We start from the raw sequence: 22,231 nt of genomic DNA, 5'->3' as shown, positions 1-22,231 counted from the left end.
GATGTATTAACCCAAAATAGCAGAAAGAATGCTATAATGTTCCTGCGTGGGTCTGTGAAAGTGGCTTTGATTAGACCGGTTTTTGTTTACATCAGCATGTCGTTAAGAATCTCACCCTGCTTGCTCAGCTCATCGCCAAGGTTGCTGACCTCCTCTGTGTTGGAGCTTATAGGTGTGTTGCCTCTGGTCTTTCTGCCCATTAAGCAGGATCCAGTTGTTGGCGGTAAACCCCCACGTAGCCCCATCTTGTCCAGGAGGTCCTATCTGTCGCCAGTTAGAGGTCGAAGGGTAGGGGGACTGTAAACCCACTGCTCTTGTTTCTGTGCAGGAAAGCAACATAATCACCTCGTTATTTATGACTGATTAAGACTGAGCTTGTCATATTTATGCTGTTTAGTTAAATACAGCGTCAAGGTTTATGTTAAGACTGCAACTTTTAGTATCTGGTTATAAAATGCTTGTTTCATGACTGAAAACTCACAGGATGCACATAAAACCATATTTGAATTTAATTGTGTCTTTCTTTCTCCCTCTAACTCAGCGGTTGGTACAGGATGCACTCCATGGTGGAGGAGACCCGTAAGTACTACTTGGTGTTACTACTGTAAATAAATTCAAAATTATCTCATTTTTAAGTTAATAATTTCTCCTATCCATTAAAACTCTTGTTGCCTTGGAAAAGTATTTAACAGAAACAGACTTGAATTTATTTTATTAGGATTTCATGTGATAGACAAACACCAAGTATTTTCAAATTGTACAGCAGAAGTGAAATGAAAACTTTCACATGGTTTTCAACTTCTTTTAATCGCAATTTAATTAAAAATAAAAATAAATCTCACATAAAATCCTAATAAAACTAAATGAAGGTTTGTGGCTGCAGAGTGACAAAATGTGAACATGAACTTCAAGCTATTTTTCTAAGCTAATTTCTGTAGCATCTAAACAGGAAGCTAAGATTAATATAGAGAATAATAGTAATATATGCTAAAAAATGAAACAGTAGTAACGCACATCAATAGCAGTGAGCTGCATGATGCATCATGTGCTGTGTTTCTGACATGAGTGTTTAAACACAGGTACCAGGCTCTGTACAACTACATGCCTCGCAACGAGGACGAGCTGGAGCTGAAGGAGGGAGACGTCGTGGACGTCATGGAGAAATGTGACGACGGCTGGTTTGTTGGTATGTTTCAGTGTTGTCTATCAAAACTCACAGCAGCACCTATGTTCTTAGAAGTTTCATCAGTTTGTAAAAAAAAACAAAGGTAACAAAAGGTGTGGTTTCTGAATATGGCAACCAGTGTGCCCCTTTTGTCTTTTGTCCTGAAGATAAATACACAGTGAGTCTCTCAGAACATCTCAGAGGTGAAAGACAAACTGATCAACTCATCAATAGAAAAATTCATGAAAGAATGCAGGAAGGAATTATTAGATATGTGTAGATTTTTTCAATGTAACAGTCATCTTTATTTGCAAAATCTGTCAGAGGATATGAAATAACTTTATACATTTAATTACTAAAGTGGAAGAAAAAGGTCGGGACATTGTCTGTTTTGTCCAGATGTATACTTTACCTTATTGCGTATGTGACCTTTATTATCTACTAATATTCCCCTTGCGTCTGAGAGGTTCACGTGCATCGATTGGCCAGTTGGTGGCACTGTTGCTTTGTAGCATGGAGGTCCTGGATTCAAACCCCAGCCCAGACTGTGTCTGCATGGCGTGTGCTTGTATGTCCCTGTGGTTGTCTGGGCTCTGTTCAGCTGCTTCCCACACTACAAAAACATGACCGCTTTATTACTTATTTCACATTATATTTCCAATTCCTAATTGCACTTACTGAACAACTTGAAAGACGGTTTGTGAACGTAGTCAACCAGTTTCTTTATTATTTATTTCACATTGGCTGTTCTACTCTTAATTGCACTGACTGAACAAATAAAAGTTGTAGCACCTTTGTAACATGTTTGATCATGTTACAAAGGTATTGGTTTATTTAAATGAGCTGTACTGGTGCAAAGTTATCATATAAATTTGTAATTCAGTATGTTTATGAAAAAAGGAAATGTGTTTAAGTCAGTTCAGCACTGTTTCTCTGTATCAGAAACCTCATATATTGGTCTGAGAACTCAAGTAAAAATGAATCAAAATTTGTTTAACAACATATTTAAGGTCATGCACGCTTATACAATTTACATCGTATATATAATTTTAAATTGTGTAAAATATTTGTGGCACTAAATGTGGGAAAAGATTTCCAGTTACATTCTCTGCTTAAAAAAGAAAGTGATGGTAGGGTGTGGAGTTGCTGTATTAATGTCCAGAGCATATCACCTCTATGACACCTTTGATCACCGAGTTGCTTTTGTTGCTTCTGTTTGATAAACTGTTTGCTTCGTGTCAGAAATCCTCCCTGCTTCTCGGATGCTGCTGTTTCTAACGTTCGCCACTTATGCTTAGCTGATAGAAAAGTGTCATATGAGGAGATATGTTAGTGTATGATGTCCCTCCTGCTCCTGCTGCAGCCACTGGTTTCGATCTGACCGCCTCCTTTGGTTGTTTTGTTTATAAAGGGACGTCTCGAAGGAGCAAGCTCTTCGGAACCTTCCCAGGAAACTACGTGAAGCAGCTATAATGATGATTCCAGACTCCACTGTGGCCCCGCCCCCTTCTGTGACACGTTCATGGCCGTCAGCAGCACAGCCCCGCCACAGGATGTCAGCAGAGACCTGAGGCTGCAGCAGACTTTGCAGACAGAATCTTAGCTTCAACTAGCCATCTTTAATGAAAGACTTCTACAAGATAATGCTGTTTTTTTAATCTTCTCTTTTTACCCTTATTTTTCTATTATGGACACTCAAAATATGTGCTCCTTTAATGTTTGATGACGGGAGGAAGGATATCAAAAGACCGCAGAAACACTTTCCTCTCTATTTGAGCCGTTTTAAGGGCAGTCAGAGTACCAGCTGATCCTGGTACTCTGACTGCCCTTACTTCAGCAGTTTATTTCCATGTTCACTTACAGAAATCCCTGAGAAAATGAAGTGCAGAAAGTGTTAAGAAAGCAGTATTGTGTTAGACTTGTATTTTGGGGATTTTAACAAACATTTCACATTTACTATAGGCTGTGCAAATACCACACTATCAGGTATGTAGGGGTTTAGTTTACCGCCGAGGCTCCCAGCATAAATCACAAAACATTTTCAAGCTGTTGGTTTTTGTTTTGAACATTTTCCACCATAGCGTTGATGCACTTTAACTTTATCTCCACACAAGCTTGTGTGCTTCCTTTCATTTTCCCCCTTCAGATTTATGACAGTGGCTCCTCAGACTGCAGCACTTCAGGAGGCAGTCTGGAAAATGTTGGCAGGAAGGTTGTTTACCTTTTTAGGTATTTATTAGAAGACGAACTGTTGATCAGATTGTGCTATGAGATGATGAACGTGATATTGTTTTCTTTTTTTTGTAGAAGACATTTTTTAACATCTGATGTTTAAAGCATGGTTCTTTCATTTTCAAGGACCATTGTGCAGTTGGATTGTTGATGCTGGGTGGAATACAATGAATTATCACATTTCTAATATGGATTTTATTTGAAGATGCAGGATGAGATCACGTATGTGTTGCTGTCAGAGTGAGTAGTAGTATCACTGTTCATGTGTGCATATTATATGGAATATTTGCCATTTTCTATCTTAGCTAAGCTGTCACGCGAAGTGAACACCACTTGTTTGTTTTTGTCGTTTATCTTATTCCTCATTTATCATTTCACAACAGATGGACACTGACAACAAAAACCATTGTTAAAGCACCTTAAGATATGTTATTCATCGTCGTCCTTCACATCACTCCTCCCCATTCACTTCGCCAGCGGGTGTGAGAACACTTTGTGTTTGTTTGTTGTGTTTTTTGTAAGCCTTTTGTATGAGAGCTGCACTCCAGCCAGCATCCACATGCTTTATAAACTCAGCTGTTTTTCACCCACCATCACATTTGGTTCCTTCTCTTTTTTTTTCTCATGTCTTTGTCTTTCATCTGTAGGTGTGACTTGTGTGGTTCGTTCGATTTGTACTCAGAAGTCAGAATTTCCCTAAAGTCGGAGTCGGGAAAATTGAATAGATCGTCAACTGTGGTCAAAATTCTCATGGTTTTCAAGTCAGGTTTATAAAACATAGTCAAAGTTGTTGGAATAAAAAGTTTTCTTGCAATAGTTTGTGCCTCATTAAAAGGGTTCAAGGATTTTTAAAAATCTGAATAAATCTGGAAACAAAACTGCACATATTAAATATGGAAAAATATCCAGATTTGTTCCTTATTCCAGCATCTGAACGATATAAGAATTTCTAAAACATTAAGGGCTTGTGACATAGACTTATTGGTGGATAATGTCCTTTATCTTTGATTCCCAATGTCATAGCATATTTTTTAGACTGACTTGTTCGTCTTTTTGGTATTTGAATTAGTGATTCAACCAATAGATTAATACACACACAGTCAAAGAAAACAAATGCAGACTGATGGCTATTTTTAGTTCAGAGACATTTTTGGTGGTAGATCAGCAGTTTAAACTGGATCTGTGGCTCTACGTTGGATTGGCTTTAGATTAGAAGTCCTGCTTTAAACCAGAAGCACCACAGTACTGTAAAAACTGTCATGAACAAATGAATTATTCATTATAAATGTATTTCTTGTGATGGCGTTCTTGCTGTCACAGACATCGGAAACTGTGACAACATGATTTGGTGACTGTTTTTAAGCTGTAGTTAGCATCTTCAATTAGTAACCAACAGTTCTTCCAGCTACAAACAGTGACAGAATACTCACCTGAACCTTAATTCTGAGATTTTCAAAAAGCTGCCAATTATTCTGAATCCAGTTCAAAAGGATCAAACAGCCACTTGGTTGTAACTAGTTCAACCTTTTTATTGTCAACAGACATTGTAAGGCTTCCTGAATAAACTGCAAGCATACCTGACATTACAGTTTAATGTTTATGATCTTCAAACATGTCACTGAGACTGAGAATGTCTAGTTTTTGGTGTTCATTCAGCTGTAACAACTGTAACTTTTATTCCTGCAACCTGTTAGCAGTTAGCTATATCGCATGATGTCTGACTGATCAGCAGTCGAGGGTGAACAAACTCAAAATGAGTCAACATGCACGACTGGCCTTTGTTAGCCTGTTCCTTTAATGTTTGACCCCAAACAACTGCAAGAAAATCATTAGCTTGTGTTGCTAATAGCTAGCACTATAACAATAAGCAAAAAACTGTTTTCTGACAAGAATGTGTTCGACTCCAGTATGTCGCCGTTCACATACCTGACTTCTGAGGCAAATCGAATGCAATTTTAAACAGATGTATTTAAATAGAGTCAAGGAGGTTTTGATGTTCAAGTTCCTGTAGGTTACGCTAAGGTGGGGATTCCTGCCTTATTTATGACTCCCTACTTTAATAGCCATGTACATGTAAACCTCTTCTGTGATGCAAAAAATAATTTATGCGTATGTAGTGTAGAAAACGTAGAAATATGATAGCGTGCTGAGAAGATACAGTCTTCAGTGTTTAGGCCTCCTGTTTACCTTTGATAAGAGCAGAACAGATTTCCGCTCCAGACACATTAATTTCTGGTGTTTTCAGATGTAATAAAATATTAAATTGTATATGATGCTTAATTTAAGTATTTCTACAATATTGTAGCACATCTGGATGATCGTTTGAGCTTTAAGTGCTGATAAAATCCAGATGATAAATGACACCATTTTCACCGGTTAGCTTGATAAATCAGCTTTTTTGCTGTTTTGCTGACTGAAAAGAAAGCAGAGTATTTAATGAGTACTGATTTATAAAAGCTGGTCCTTATAGACACAAATATGATCTGATAAACATTTGCTCAATTTAATACAGTTTTGCATATCTAAAGGTTGTGTTTACCAGTAAACTAAAGAGGAAGCTTTTTTTGGTAAGCACGTTTTAAAAGCCTAGTACTGTTGCTAGGTGATGTGTTAAAATCCTGTGGTGCAAATTACCTTTGTTTTGTTACTTTGCATCAAAAAGCTGGTGTTATCTTCACACAGTAGCTTGCTGTATCTTGGTCTTTTAGACATGAAGATTAAGCTGGCTAGTGATATTTAACCCCGAATGAATAAAACGACATTTTTCAAGGCCTAATTTGAGTTTAATTGAGTTATTTTCAGTATTGATCTGATCTTTTTATAATGATCAGGAAAAACTATATTGATGAAACATTTGGAGAAGCTGACTGATAATTAGTTTTAAGCTGGATGTTTAGAGTGAATGTTATCCCGTCATCAGGACGTTTCCTTATCTATGTCACATCTAAGATCCAGATCCTTTATTTTATATATAATGTACATGGTACAATTTAAAGCAGATTTATCATGGACTAAAAACAATACACAACAACCCATAACTGCCGTAAGACAAAATTTCTCATTTTCAGGTAGTTAACTATCAAAATAGTTTTAATCTTCTAAATTCAGAAGTTTTATTTCCATAAAATGCTTGACTTGGGTTAAAGGTTATGAGTATGCCTACAGTCATTTTTCATCTGTGCAAATGCTTTAAAGAGGCAGTACCATCTATTTTCAAGGAACATAATGCCATTCTATAGCACAATCAGGTAACTACGTTACCTTCAGTTGTAAAAATGTGTCAAATGTGATTTGAAATGTGAATGTGAAATTTTTGACTTTGCATTTTAACGCCTTGAAATTGGGCCTCTGTCTCCCGCTCTTTTGGACACGCCCCCTTCAGTTCGTCATGACAACAATGTATCTCCATTAGCCTTTCTTATGAGTGTTTTACTGAGAAGTAGTGCAGAAAAGCAGTTCCACCAGGTGTTTTTCTAGTTACTCCTACCTGGAGGAGCTGAGAGGGGGCGCTGCAGGGAGGGCTGATCTGTGAGGCGGCAGATTGACTGGTGAGGCCAAGCTTTTCTTCCAGTCCTTAATGGTTGCCATGGGAGATTAAAGGATTTCTCAAATATGCATGAAAGAATCAAATCAACTCTCCAGGTATGATTTTGGTGAGGTATTAACTTTATAAGACAATGTAAAGCTCCCAAACTTTTATTTTGCATAATACCTCCGTTTAATTTCCTGACTAATATCTGAAGTGTTGCTTCTATTCCCACATCATTTTATTCCTCGTGAATCTATTTCATGAATTCCACCAGTCCCTCCAATGTAAAACACCGATGCATCATGATGCTGCCATCTCCATAGTTCACAGTTAGGATGTTATCAGGCTTGTGAGCTTTTCTCTTTTTCCTCCAAATATAACAACAGTCTTTATGACCCAACAATAATATTTTAGTTTTGTCTGTTGGACACAGAAACTGTCCAATTATTTCACTGAACATGACTGCTGGACGTTTCCATCCTGTTCATATTGGTGTTTAAACATTAATATCCATGTGTATTCCCTGTAGAGTCTAGATCCTTATTTTAACTTTGACATTCTCAAATTGCTGGCAACGTTTCCAAATCCAGGACCTTCCAGAGTAAACCTTTGAAAAGCTCAGAAAGATCAAACCGTAGCTCTGCCATCCTCAGGTCAGCCTTCCTGTTATCTGCCTGTCTTGCTCTCTTGCAGTCTGTGTGAACTGTGAGGCGTCTCAACATGCAGTAAACAGATTTCAGCAAAGTTTTGAAACTTGAATAAGTGTGTTATGGTGTGGTGAAGGAGCAAGACAGGGAGGTTAGATTATTCCACTCTGTGACTTTTATTAATATTCTCATCCAAAGAATTCAAATAAATAAAGCAATTAGCACCAAAAATATTTTGAAAATATGTTCAGATCTTTGTGCAGATGCTGCATTCTTTAGAAATGTCACGTTGTTTCTTTCACATGGACACGTCTGCAGATCTGAGGTGGATTATTGTTTGTTTACAGGAAAACTTTATGCACAAAAACATTAGGAGTTTTAGTAATGATAAAAACATAAACAAATTCATGGAAGATGGTTCTAGTACGGGTTATTGTATACTGCAGGAGGCATTTTTTGAAAACTTGAGTCAACATAAAAAACATAATCTGATAAAAGACAAAAAAAAAAAAAAGAAATGAAAACAGCTGTTAGTGACAACCCACATAAAACTGGTTTGTTATTAACGAGGCTGAGAGGCTTCAGTCCCATCCAGATCCAAAGTGAGTGGAATGTTCCTGAGAGGCCTCCAGGACCTCAGAGAGCTTCGCCTTCAGAACCAAATAAGGACCGGAGCAGCCGGAGCCTCCAGAGCAGCAGCGGGCCTGCCAGACCTCCAGCATCTGTGGATGAAAACGCTGGCAGCCGGCGGCTTCTGATCGAGGCTGGGATACGTCTGCACTGTTTACAAGTCACCCTGAAGGGGAAGAGACTGGGTTCAGAACCATAAATAATCAGACAACTGTCTTTAGTGAGGTAAAACTGTCTTTAGTGAGGTAAAACTGTCTTTAGTGAGGTAAAACTGTCTTTAGTGAGGTAAAACTCTGGCTTCTGTTGGGAGTGGAGAGGCTGCAAAAACAAAAGGAGAATTAAAGTCCCTAGGCGAGCCTGACTTGTTGCAGACTAAGACTGTGTTCCTAAAATCTGACCGGTGACCTCACTGTGGGGGTGGGCTCACAGTGTCCACTCCCCTCCCTCTGAGTCTCCCCTCAGCATGGTTCATAATCTCCATCACTTTGAAACGTCTCCGCTCTGGAAGCGTGACCGCAGCAGCGTGCTGTTGTCCCAACAGCTGGCAGATTTTAAAGGGCCATGCCACTCAACGTCGTCCTGGATGGACCCCCTCCCTGGGGGTTTCGGCTGACAGGAGGAAAGGACTTCAACCAGCCGCTGACCATCTCCAGGGTGAGTGATGGGATGTGGTCAGAATGTTCATGTTAGGTGGTAAACATCAGATCAAAGACATTGTCAATCTAAACCTGTGTTTCCTCCTTGGGGGGCCCAGGGCAGGGCGGGGCATGGGTGGGGGTCGGGGGTCGCTCCAGAGGGATCCCAGGTTGGTTTACTGTCAGCATTCTCTTTCCGAGACGATTCGTTCCAGAAACATTCCTGAGTGGCTTGCAGCTTGCACCTGTGCCACAGTGGATGCATGTGGTTTAGATACAAATAGTGGCTGACATCACCGCCTGGCCCGTCCACATGTCAGGGTCTCTTTTAAAGTGTGGAAGATATTTGTGGAAATAAACTCTGATCTTTAGACGCAATGAAAGCCTGATGGAAAACAGGAAAATGCTGAGTTGTCAACATGCAGCATTCCTGGTAATGCTGGAAACTGAGGAAGGGCAGAAATATTAATGTTTGTAGATGTTTTGTTACGTTAGTTATACCAACACTGTGCAGTATGTCAACACTACTGAACAGCTTACCATCATCTTAAATGGGAATTCTTTGACAAATTAGAAAATAAATCTTCTTTATGGAAAACTGTACCTTTGAAAAAGATTTCCACTGTTTTGCTTTTCTTAATGTTTCAACTCACCAAACAGATTTTCAAATAAGATAAATAAAACCAAATTAAATGGGAAAAAGCAGTTTTTAAGTTGTGTAACTATTTATTACTGAAAAAACAATCCTGTGTTAAAAAATAATTGCCCTCTAAAACCTGTTAACTGCTGATGCCGTCCGTGTCGGTGGCAGCTGCCATCAGCAACTGGACACGAGTCGTTTACATCACTGAGGAGGAATGTTGACTCTTCAGATCCATTCAGTCACATCAGAAGGTTTTCAAGCATCCATGGCTCTTATAAAGTCCTGATCGAATTATTTCAACTGCATCTAAATCCAGACTTTGACTAGACCCATCCAAGAGAGGTGGACTTCCTGGTGTTCTTGAGGTTTGCTTAAGGTAAAAAAGAAATGTTGAGGATTTCTCCTTTAGGATTTATTTGGTGGACAACAGAATGTGTGGTCTTATCAAATACAGCAGCTGAGCTTCCATTACAAATGTGCACAAGACTTTGTTGATTTAGCAACTTCAGTGTTTCCATTAAATAAGAAACATAATTAAAGTTACGTGTGGATAAGTTTGTTCACCCGATAAGTCTTTCAGAAACATTCTTCTGATCATATGCTTTGTGTGATGTCAAAAGAAGTGTTTCCATTGCAGCTTAGAGAAATATACTAATTTGGATTCATCTGAAAAACTGCCTCATCGTAGCACAAAAAAACATTTTAGTGAAAAACTTTGGCCTGTTTCCATTAAGCAAATGTATTTTTGTAATTCCAATTTGCTCAAATTTACAGTCGCTGGAAACACGACTAGTGAGTCATGCAGGTCCTGAAGCAGCAGAGCAGCCCAGACCATCACACTGCTACCACCGTGTTTGAATGTCTCCATGATCTTTTCTCTGAAATGCTGTAAATTTTACAACAGATTTAACAAGACGCAGAACTTCTAACAAGTTCCAAAAACATTTTTAAAAAAGCTAATAAATACTTCATCTTCTAGAATGAAACTAAAGGAAAAACCTAGAGGAAAAACGAGACAATCTTCACCGGCATATTCAACGTTTTTCTACATCTACGGACCACACAGGCAAACCGTCTGAATCAGAGCAGCATCGTCTCCTCTTGTGTTTGGATTAATTTGCGAGGCTAATTCCCCAGAGTTACAGAGGCTAACATGAGAAGAGATGAGTAATCCCAGTCTCTGCCGGGTTAGTGTTCTTCTATATTTAGGGAAAGACCTCAGGAACTAAATAAAAGGGTAGTTCTATGGCTGACTGGACCCAGTGACCTCACACCTGTTGTGTCAGTGGACACTGAGCTGTGTGTGAGAGCAGTGAAGAGAGAGGAATGAGCTGGTTAAGAAACGACAGAGGAGAGGGGAAAGCACGGAGGTCAGACGACACGTTAGAACCGAAACATCTCATCGAATCTGAAAGCGGCTAATTAAAAGTCGTGAAGCGAAAGGATTCTTCCTGCAGCGAACTCTCCAGCTCCCCTCGCTGCCATGTTTGGTCAGGAACATCCTGCTCTGAGGGCCTCCCAGTTGCTGGTGGAAAGTAAACACAAGACGACAAGGATCTTTTTTTTTACCGTAGCTAACTGCAACATCAGAACATACACACACACAGACACGTGCAAACACACACAGATCACATTCACAACAAACGCTGGATAACTTTCTCCAACTATGAGAATGTGTGGATGAGAGGGCCGACAGTGGAGGGAAACAGGAACATTTGAAATGTGTCTCAGAGAAAAAGTTGCTGGAAGTTCTGGGAAGCTCATGTCACACATCAGTAACTCGAATAGTGATAATGGAGTTATTATTTGTAAAACTGTGCTGCATGAACTTTAACGTTCCTTCTTGAGAAGAATTAGTTTAACTTAGAATATTTTCAAAAGGCATACATTTAAAAGGTAAAAAAAAAAACATACAACTCTTTGCTGAAATACTTTTTTCTGCTGGTTGGATTTTCTGACCTGTTCTACATTTTAATCCACTGCAGCTCTAAGAGTCACGGCTTGATTTGAACACACAGACTAATTATGACATCTACTCTGGATATTATCTGTATAACAATGAAATAATGAAGTGAAGAAGTAAATGATTCATTTTAATCAGAACAGATAAATCAATGAATTAAAAATAAAAGGAGTTAAATTAGTAGGCTAATCTACATTAGGAACTATGACTGAAAATAAACAGGTTTAATTAAAAAAAATGTTTTCATGTTTGAATTTTAACATTTGAATTGTTCAGATGTGAACACAAACTGATGATAGCCAAACGGCAATAAATCTTTGTAGCGACTGTCCATCTGTGTATTTTTAGCCCATGATGGTGAAAAAGAAGCTGTGTGTGTGTGTGTGTGTGTGTGTGTGTTGGGGGTGTTTGGAGTAGTGAATGAACAGCCACAAGCAGTGTAAAGTCTGGATTCACATCCTGTATTTTAGCAGTGTTTAAAAAAAACCTTGGTATGTTATAACTCACTCCATCCCTGTAACCCACGCACACACCTACACACACACACACACATGTTTGTCTGGCTATCTTTGTGGGGACTTTCCATTGATTTCCATTCATTTCTACAGCCTAAAGCCTTTACCCTTTTCCTAACCCTAACCATCACATTACCTAACCCTAACCAAAACTCAATTCATACCTTAGCCCTAACTCTGACCCCTGACCCAAAAACAGGGTTTCCCCTCGTGGGGACCAGGCTCCGGTCCCCACGAGGAGCAATTGGTCCTGATGGATTTGTTTATTTGTTTCTTTTCTAACTTTATAAAAGTGAAAATCTAAATCTGGACGACTGAACCCAGAAAACCCAGGAAAAAGTCACTATCACAAAATGAAAACACGCCAGCTGGGTTGTGCTTTTATTAAAAAGACGTTTCACAAAACCAAGCTGTAATGAAATGAAAAAAAAAAATCTATAAAGATCATATCTGAACAGGAATAAAGTTTGCAGGTACTAAATCAGTGGAGGGGTCTGACAGCAGGCCTTCAACAGATCCTCTCTGCACTTTCATCCACCGTTATTTATAGTCAGATGACCAAGTCTTAGTTGAGTGTAGCTCAGCTTGCTACGTCCAGCAACGCATTACGACAGAGAACGGGGTCATTCTCCGGGTCGTATCCGTGGGAACGCTTAGCTCAGATCTTCTTTGATGCTGCTCTGGACATACTTTCTCATCTTCATCACTTCCTGGTTATCAGATTACATATTTCATCTGTGTGCTGTCACAGCGAATGCTTTTGTTGTTGCCGTGACGACGAGTTCCTCTGGTTCCACACGTTAAATCCCAGCAGGGCAATGGAGTTCAGAAACTGGGCCGCTGCCTCTGCAGCAACCTGGTGAGACGCCTCCGCTTTGCTGACTGAACTGAAATGCAGATTGAGGTCATGAATAAATTGTCTTTGCTGTTATTTGTCTGAATAGTTGGGCTCTGTGGTGGAGTCTGGTTTTTGTATTTTGGAGACATATTTAGGCCAGGTGAAACTCGGAGAGAGAAAAGCGTTCTCCCAGAGGGGAACCAGGAGCCCCAGCCATCAACAACAGGGAAAAGTGATGACATGAAACTGATGAAGAACAGACAAAAGGTCTCTCCACCATCTTGAAGGAATTTATGAAGAACAATATGTATGAAGAACAACATAATCAGGAGGATGGACATACAAACCGCTCAAAAAAAGTTCTTTGCTGCTGCAATATGGAAACAAAATCAGCCCAGTACTCACTGTGAGCACAAGGTAGAATATACTATTAACCTAAAACGAATGTCTTTGAACAGCGTATGTGAAAACAAAAAAAAAACGTAAACATGAACAGGAAGCAAAACAACAACATTCCTGCCTCAAAACAAAATCACAACAGCTGACAGGAACAGGAGCGCCACTGAGATCAGAACCCAACATGGACCGGGAGGTTCTGATGTGTTCTGAAAGCGTCTGGGATTATGAGACAAGACAAAAATGATCATAACCTTCACTTCAAAAGATGAACCTGAAAGGTGTTTTCATTTCACCTCCTCTCTATGTCATCCTGTTTACAGCAGGCAGGTATCAGATTTCAGTCCACGGCAGTAAAGAAAAGATGAATTTGAAGGAACATTTTATATGAATGTTTCTGAACCTCAATTCGAAAATGTTTGCTTCTGATTGGATTTAGGCTTTTACTTTGACTAGGCCACTCTCATATTTGAATGCGCTTCGCTCAAAATCCTGTTTTTTTTTTATTTTTGTTTTTTTTTATCTCTATCCCATTTTTGTCCAGGATGGTTCTATATCTAACTCTGTCCACACTGACCAGATGCTCTGTCTCTCCTCACAGCATAATGCTGCCACCACCACCATGTTTAACAGGAGCTGTGTTTCCATTACAAATATGCACAAAACTTTGTCTGTATTCCTCTAATGTTGGAGAAAATACAACACAATTTTGTAATTGCGGTGTTTCCATTAAATAATAAATGCAATTAGAATTACATATGAATACATTTGTTCACATAAAGTTATTGAAAACATGCAGAGCCATCATCCTCCTAAAACTTCCTGTCATATTTATGCAGATAAACTTTCTTGGGGGGACGGAGAGAGAGGGAGGGTGTGTACAACATTAAAACCTCTGATACGAATAAGACACAAAACAAAAAGAAATTCTGATTTTGCTCTCAGGAACTCCTTCTGCTTTCCTCAATCAGACTGAAAACGTTCAGAGGTCACAGTTTTCTCATGACCCCTCCAACTTGTGACAGTCACCACTTTTCTGAATGTCGTGGATTCTGTGTTTTTGTTTGCAGTTGAAGCTTCAAATAGACTAGATTACTTGTTCTTGTTGGGTTTTATTGATATTGATTGAAATGGATAAACTAAATAATCAGAAGATGAAGATTAGGTTTAAAAGTTCTGCTTCCTTAGAATACACACTGCAGATAAGACAAAGTATAGTAATATAAATAGAGGTTTTAAGGATTTATTGTTAGTTCTCTAAAACCACTGACTTAATAATCTACAGTAAATAACTGTATTTATTGTTAGGTCTGCATTTCCTGAATCACTTGAATGCCTTGTTCTGCAGAATAGTTAGAAAGAAATGTTTATTTATTAAGTATTAATTCTGCTGATCTAACAGCAAAGAGCCAGGATTCATCCTGGCTCTTTACAAAATCATAATATCTGCTCTATATGCTGAAGTGATGCTTGATTATTTTATTTTGATTGTGAGATTCTTATAAATAATAGAAATAAGTAAATAAATACATAAATAAGCCAGACCAGACACTCATACTCTCACACAACATAGGAGACTAAGACTGAAAGTAATATATGAATCTTATAAACATGTTTCAAGTAATATTAATGTTTCAGAGACCTGACGTCTATCTTCTACAGAGCTAAAGGTTAGCATGATAGTAATGAGGTCATCACTAAAGATAAATCCACAAAATAGCCAAACTAATGTACAAAAGGTTGTTCCACGACTATAAATAGGGTTTGATTCTGTAATGTAATGTTTGATCCAGTAAATTATTTTTCAACTGATTATTTAGAAGAGTTATAACCTTTGACCTGACACTTTTGATGTAAAACATTAACAACAGCAGATTTCTTGCCAAATGGAAACTTCTTTCACATTGTTTTGTTTATTTTTGAATCTGATTTCCTATCAGAAACAATCTTCCTGGTTGAATTAATTCATTTAACCAATGATAAATCTATAACAGTACATCTGCACTATTGTAGAGCAAATTTTCTTCTGACACTGGAAGGCAGCCGGTCCCATGTGTATGTGCAGTGTTTTGCTCAACATCTAGATTGGACACAATGAATGAAAAATAAGGTGAAATATAAATTCTACCTGTTTGTCTTCTTCTTCTTCACATCCAGATCACTCCCGGCAGTAAAGCATCTGGGGCCAACTTATGTGCTGGGGACATCATCCTGGCCATCGAGGGGGCCCCGGCTGCAGACATGCTGCACTGTGAGGCCCAGAGCAAAATCAAGGAGTGTTTCAACCAGCTCTGCCTCACTGTGGAGAGGTGAGGACCATGAACACACACATACACATGCACACACACACTAACAGTTTGTCTTTACTGACTTTGTATTGAGCCCCAAGAATGACTTTTGTTGATGAGGCCATAAAAATAAACTGAACTGAGTCTGGAAATATTGTTAACTAGGAATCTGTCCAGGATGTTACCTGCATCCAGTAGTTATATCTGCACATCAGTATATATGCTGAAACTCTCTTAGTTAAATTTGATGTAATGGATTTGTCAGCTGTTGCTGCAGCAAAAGTTCCATGTTCCATGAGGATTTATTTATAGTTTGTGGTAATGTCTTCTACATTTCTTCATTAAAGTGTAAAAATGTTCAGCTGCCAATAGAATGTGTTTAAAGTGTGTTTCAAAGGTTCAAAGACGTTGGGCTCTGACAGTTTATTAAAACTCGTCAAAAACATGCCTGGAAAGTTGCTTCTATTCTTTCATACATGTTTGAGAAATCTTTTAATCTCCATGGCAACCATTCAGCTGTGCAAAACCCCTGGGTGGACCAAGCTCCGCCTTCAAGACACAGCTCCTCCCACTCAGCTCCTAATATAGACTAGTATGTAGCATAGTTACTTAATTATGCTATAAATGGCATATGTGCCTGGAAAATAGATAATATTGCCTATTTAAAACACGTGTACTCTAAGGAGATCTGTGTGTAATTACCAGGAACGAATCAAGGCTGTGGTCCCCGCGGGTGGTGGAGGATGGAAGAGCTCATCCGTTTAAACTCAACCTGGAATCAGAACAGCAGGTGTGTGAGAAATATTATTTCAGTGCAACAAAAGGAAAAGTTCGGCTTTAAACAGTTTTCCTTCCTGCAGGAATACAAGCCAATCGGTACTGCTCACAACCGGAAAGCTCAGCCATTTGTGGCAGCAGCAAACATCGACGACAAGCGGCAGGTGGTCAGCACGTCCTACAACACTCCCATCGGCCTGTACTCCTCCGGCAACATCCAGGACGCCATGCAGGGCCAGATCCGAGGCCTGGTGCTTCCCAAGCCCGAGAGGTGCTCACAGATCACAAATCATTTGCAACAGCCATTGGAGACAGTAATAATAATAATAATAATAATAATAATGATAATAATAATTTAAAAAGTTGCAGTAATTCCACCAAAAATCTCAGAAAAACTCACAAAGTGGAAAATTTTCAACTTTTGAAACTCAGAAATTTCCCATTATTTTTTATAAAAATACTTTTTAGCAGAAACAAAGACCTTAATACGCTGTCGTAAGAAACTGACGAGTCGAATAAAATTCCTCATTATTTATTTCCACAGACTAAAAACTCCTTGTAATTATTGATTTAGCTCAACATGTTATTTAATTAATCAACAACAAAATAAAATTTCATAACAGTGAAGATGGTGCCCGCCATCAGGCAGCACATTCAGGATCATAACGTGCCAAGCGGGAGTCTGATCTTCTCATCCTTACCTGTCTCAGGTTAGAAGTGAGGCGTCTGCATGCTGCTCTTCTCAGATCTCATCCAGGATCACTTTAATACATTCTTCATTCTTGGGTTTTTTTAGTTCCACATTCCTGGTCATTATTCTTTTGATTGACCCTTGACCTGCCACTGAGGCTGAGCTTTCTGACAGTGGGAAATAGAACTATTTTTAACTCCAGGACATCTTGGTAGTCTTTGGACGTCAGTCTGCCTCGAACAGATCCAAGTTTTTCCATCCCAGATGCAGCAAAGCAGAACCAATATAAAAACTTCAAATCTAAACAAAAACTCGTCTTCTCTTCTGCAGAGGGAAAAAAATCATGGAGCTGACGTAAGAGACCAAAATGCTGTGGTTTTGTCTCATCGTACGGACTACCGGATCGCCGGCGATCCGAGATGCATACATATTTTTCAAATGCCGGTAGAATTCGAACCACGTAAGGTAGAACAATATTTATTTTTTATATAAAACCGTAAGAATTATACTTACTTTTCCGACAATCCACATGTCCCAGAAGCGCTGCATGCTGCACTTACGACTTCATAGATTTATAATAAACAGAGGAGCCACACATGCCTGGCACATGTATACATGGCATCCCTCTACATGGTTTTTAGATCTGCGCCATCACTTCCTGGTTTGGATCTCCCATTCTCACGTCGACAGAGTAAGATATCGTGAGATATTTTCACAGGACTACATATCCCATCAGGCTTTATTTCCGGGTACAGTGTGCTGTACCATTCACATTGTGCCACGTATGCCACGTAGTGCCGCCTGGCATACAAAATGGAGCCACGTGTGCGGTACACGTTTTTTTTTATTTTTTAGATCTTTATTGAGAAACGGTAACAGTACAAACATCCTAAACGGTGTAAAATGTACGAAAAAATACACAAAATCAATTAGACAGACGCACAACATTTCTATTTTGGCTTTGGATACATGTTATAAACTTGGCTGTATGTGCAAAACTAACTTTTGCAAAAACTCAAAATACAATTTATGTGGTTCATCAGGCCTCAGAGCAACTTCTTTATATTGACAACTTTCCAAAAGAATATTAGGAAATTGTTATATTTGCAATATATTGAAAACAATTACGAACCGAATGATGTTTTTGTGATTTTTCTTTGCAGTTTTTAGCATTTTATTTTGTTGTTATGGATTAATAACATATAAATTATGAAAGACCTGGATTTAAGGATTGTATTGATGTATTGGTTATTGAAATGCTCCAAATAATGGCTGTGCAGCATCCAAAAATGTAAAAGTAAGCTCATGCGAACCTTTATAATTGTAGTCCTAAAAGGGTTTTAAAGGACATTGTTCCAGGAACTTTGGAGTGTGTCAGTGTACATTTTGTTAAATTCCAGGGTTTTTTTCTGTCAGTATCATTTCACTCCTGGGTTTGGGTTTTATGGTTGAAGATGTTTGAAGGTGGTACATTAAAAAAAGAGACAAACCTTCACCGTAGAGTTCAGCTCCAGCTGAATCCTCTTTGCTTTCACATCCTGGGAGCTTAGCTTCATGATACTCTAAGAAGAAATTATATTAGCATATTATCACATTATATTTTTAATTGCATGTCTGAGGTTATCGAAACTGTTTGAACCTCATCTTGTAAGATTTTGGAAACAGCATTGATGTTGAAAAGAATCCAGAATTCATTCCTTCTGTTTAAGACCTCAAAGTTTAGTGCTCAGTTCAGTTTCTATCACCCTTTAAAATTGTACATCTTAGAGTTTTAAAGCAGAGGAGCTGCTGCTCTCTGATTTTAATAGTGATTAATAAGCAAATAAAAGAACCAGAGTGGAAATAACTCATTTTTAAAAATGTGGACATAACTGCAGACTGGGCTTCAGTTTAGACTCTATCTTTAGAAAGTCATAAAATGACTCCGAATGAATTCTTTGAAGTTAGGCCAAAGCTGTGTAGAACTGAGTTACTGTCTATTGTTTCAGTGCTAAAACTCCTCTGCTTTGGTGCCACCTAGAGGACAAACTTTCCATTCCCATAACTTGAATAAAACAAAACAAGAAAAATACTTTATAAACCAAGTTTATAGTTTGTTTGGTTTCATAATCCATCCATCCATCCATCCATCCATCCATCCATCCATCCATCCATCCATCCATCCATCCATCCATCCATCCATCCATCCATCCATCCATCCATCCATCCATCCATCCCCTCTACCTCTAGGACTAAGTCTGGTTAGTTGTATCAAACATGATGGATCATAATCCTCTCTTATAATAACATTAATATTGTTGTCATTCAGACGTACTATATTAGTCCTCCATTATTACCCACATTGTAATACAGGTTGTATCTGGTCATTTAGAATGCAGTAAGTAACTGTGAGAACAGCAGATAGTAAGGAGTAGTTTAACATTTTCGTGTCACATCTTCACATGGATAATAGAGCATTCCTTTGTACTAGCAGCCTATTAGAGGAATTGAAAACCAATTAAAGATGTAATATAATATTACAATATGTAATATAATATTTTAAATCTGCTCCATACAGCAAGTCAAACATGTATTAACTGACTAAATAATGTTCTATGTGTCCAATTCAACACATCCTCTGTATTTGATTGAAGACTCTATATTGGGGTCTAAATCTCTGTCTCTGAATGCCCCCAAATGTCTCTGAATGTCTCTGAATGTCCTGCTCAGTCCCAGGACTCTGACCAGCATCGAGGAATCTGATGTGTACCGGATGCTGCAGAGAGACCAGGATGACCCCCAGGAGCCTCGGCAATCCGGTTCATTTAAAGCCCTGCAGGAGTTTATTGACAGCGATGGTGAGATGATGCATTTCCTTCAAAAATCAGCAAATTTTTTTTTTTCATTTGGAAGCTTTAGCATATAATAAGTTTCCTCAATGTATTTTATTCAGTTTATTGTTTATTATTGATTAATTTGCTTTACAAGGTCAGATCCAGGATCAGCTTTATTCACCACTTTGGTGCAAAAAGATTATGACTTCAGTTCCACTTTGCTCTCAATAGAGCGAAGTGGAACATATAAATATATATGAAAGGCAAAATAAGAAATCATTTTTGTTTTGAAGATGATTATGTGTAACCGCCACACCACCATGCTGTCAGACACCACAGCTGAGAGGAACTGGACCGAGTCATATTATAAACACTGTGTGAACTTTATAATATGCTAGACTTATTTTTGTCTTTTGATCATTTTGTTGGATGTTTGTGGAAACCAGTTTACATGTAATAAACAGCTTTATTAAGTTTTGGAAGGAGTAGTTCTGGGTTTTGCTGCTCAGAACACCAACCGTCTGAACCACAGGCAGCCAAACAATCCGTCACCAAGACACACTCTAATGTGTTCCCCTTATTAATCAAGTGCTGTGCTCTTAAAGTTGGATATTTTGTCAATACAAAAGCACTTCCCTGCACGTTTCCTTGGTTGCACAGAAATACAGTCCTGGTTGAGCTTAAGTATGAAAACACTTCAAGCCCCAAAGGAGGCATCAAATGGGACTGAAGGGGTCGTTGTGAGTCCCTGGTCCTCGATGCTCCTGCAGTGTGTGCTTTAAGTGTTTTTTTTTTTTTTTTAATTCATGTGATCGGATCACAAGAGCTTGTTTTTTATTGAGAGGATTTTGTGTCATGCGTCCAGGCACTCGACCCATTGTGACTCGCACAGTGAAAGCCCCCACAACTAAACCCACTGCTCCTTCAGGAAACCTGCAGAAGCTGCCTGTCTGTGATAAGTGTGGGAATGGCATTGTGTGAGTACAAAGAGAGCAGATCATCTGTGGTTTTCATTAAGATCCAACTGACAACACAAGCAAAAAGAATCAGCTGAATGTCCAGCCGGCTGGGATAGAGAGGAGCTTACACACACTTTTAATGGGATATTTGATTAATTGTTTTAAATTTACCAAGTATTTGATTAACAGAGTCAAGTTTATTGTCAAAATCTGCTACTTGTTCAGGACGTACATAAAAAGACCCGTGGAGCAATAAGCAGCCAAATAAACATGAACATTAAACATTAACCATGAAAAAGAGATGTGGATGTCCTACTAATTTCTGTAGTGAGGCATCAGGAATGTATTTAGAGGGAAAGCTGCTTTGTGCACATCCATGTCCATTACAGCCAGGGCAAACTCCTTGGGATTTTCAGTTAACATGGCACTTTCACTGCAAGTTTTCTGGAAAAAATACCATCTGCTGAAAGCTGAGTTTATTGTTGGCACAGGAAATGAAAAACAAAAGGATGGCTGGGGGCAGGGTGGTGGTTTCCTTCACTGCTGGCTTTCTGAAAAATTTGCTGCAAATTCTTCTTTTTGTCTTTTTTTTCTTTATTGGTGCCTCATCTATCAGTTCATCTGAATATTTTAAACAAGTAAAATGATAAAATATTTTAGAAATTTTCATTTCATTGACTACTGAAGTACATCAGCTCTCTTGCCCAGGGAGAGGAATATCAGGTACGATTGCTCCAGGCAGTGACAGGTCAGGTGTGACAGGAACACAAAACAATAGCACAAAATATGAAAAGTGTAAAGTTTTGGAAAGGAAAAAAGATAAACATTTACAGAAAAGATACCGAGTGACTGAAACAACAAAGAAGAATCCTTGAAAAATAATTCTTGAATGATGTTTCCACCGCATAACAGAAAAACTCGTATTTTGGTTTAATAAAAACCTTTTCATCCTATTAAAATCTCATCTGTGAAATGTTATTTTAAGTGGTTTGTATTCTCTTATTGCTAAGTAAATCTGCTTAATTAGTCAGCTGAAGGGCTTAAAAGTGCAAGCATCAAAATTCTAACTTCTGTGAAGCTATGATATATTTTCATAACCTCCTCTTCTCCATTTTTGATGCTGCAGCGGGACAGTGGTTAAAGCCAGAGACAAGTATCGCCACCCTGGCTGCTTTGTGTGTGCTGACTGTGACGTCAACCTGAAACAGAAGGGCTATTTCTTCGTTGAGAGCCAGCTGTACTGTGAGATTCACGCCCGAGCCAGAATGAGACCACCAGAGGGCCACGATCTGGTCACCACATTTCCCTCTTCCTAGATCCCTCCCCTCACAAACGCCTCCTCTCAGGTCCTACATCGGTTTTAGTTTTCTTCTGCACTTTGTTTATGTTTGTGCAAAAATAACCGGAGCTGTGTGAAACCTTTTGATCAGTAAACCAGATTTTGCAGCTGACAACTGAACACTGTGTGGTGGTCATCACTGTAAATCCCACTATAAACCCTTTTTTTAAA

General features: G+C 38.7%; 2 protein-coding genes and 1 long non-coding RNA gene across 4 annotated transcripts in view; 2 read left to right on the top strand and 1 right to left on the bottom strand.

Moving 5' to 3' along the window:
• Positions 1-6,173, top strand: part of sorbs2a (sorbin and SH3 domain containing 2a) — a 58,881-nt gene extending 52,708 nt beyond the window's left edge. The window contains exons 26-29 of the mRNA XM_088008708.1: positions 208-288; positions 542-579; positions 1,080-1,186; positions 2,577-6,173. Coding sequence (XP_087864834.1) covers positions 208-288; positions 542-579; positions 1,080-1,186; positions 2,577-2,638 — 288 coding nt within the window. The 3' untranslated portion in view covers positions 2,639-6,173. The remainder of the gene's footprint in view (positions 1-207; positions 289-541; positions 580-1,079; positions 1,187-2,576) is intronic.
• Positions 6,174-8,663: 2,490 nt separating this feature from the next.
• On the top strand, positions 8,664-22,231 carry LOC106931970 (PDZ and LIM domain protein 3-like). Its single transcript, XM_015010416.2, has 7 exons — positions 8,664-8,857; positions 15,351-15,502; positions 16,187-16,271; positions 16,342-16,529; positions 19,659-19,786; positions 20,628-20,739; positions 21,848-22,231. Exons 1-7 carry the CDS (start codon positions 8,765-8,767, stop codon positions 22,035-22,037), a joined length of 948 nt encoding a protein of 315 aa, XP_014865902.1. The 5' UTR covers positions 8,664-8,764; the 3' UTR covers positions 22,038-22,231.
• Positions 12,328-17,600, bottom strand: LOC106931971 (uncharacterized). 2 transcript variants are annotated; one of them, XR_015764252.1, is made up of 5 exons: positions 17,463-17,600; positions 16,960-17,273; positions 16,184-16,253; positions 15,322-15,492; positions 12,328-12,846 (listed from the first exon to the last, which is right to left on the bottom strand). It is a non-coding gene; the product is annotated as an uncharacterized LOC106931971 (long non-coding RNA). The 2 variants fall into 2 exon arrangements; XR_015764251.1 differs by having other exon boundaries at positions 15,322-15,442.

Source organism: Poecilia mexicana, unplaced genomic scaffold (assembly GCF_051168715.1).
Source record: "Poecilia mexicana isolate PSO_F unplaced genomic scaffold, ASM5116871v1 scaffold_2, whole genome shotgun sequence".
Classification (NCBI taxonomy): domain Eukaryota; kingdom Metazoa; phylum Chordata; class Actinopteri; order Cyprinodontiformes; family Poeciliidae; genus Poecilia; species Poecilia mexicana.
This window is presented reverse-complemented; position numbering and strand designations above follow the sequence as displayed.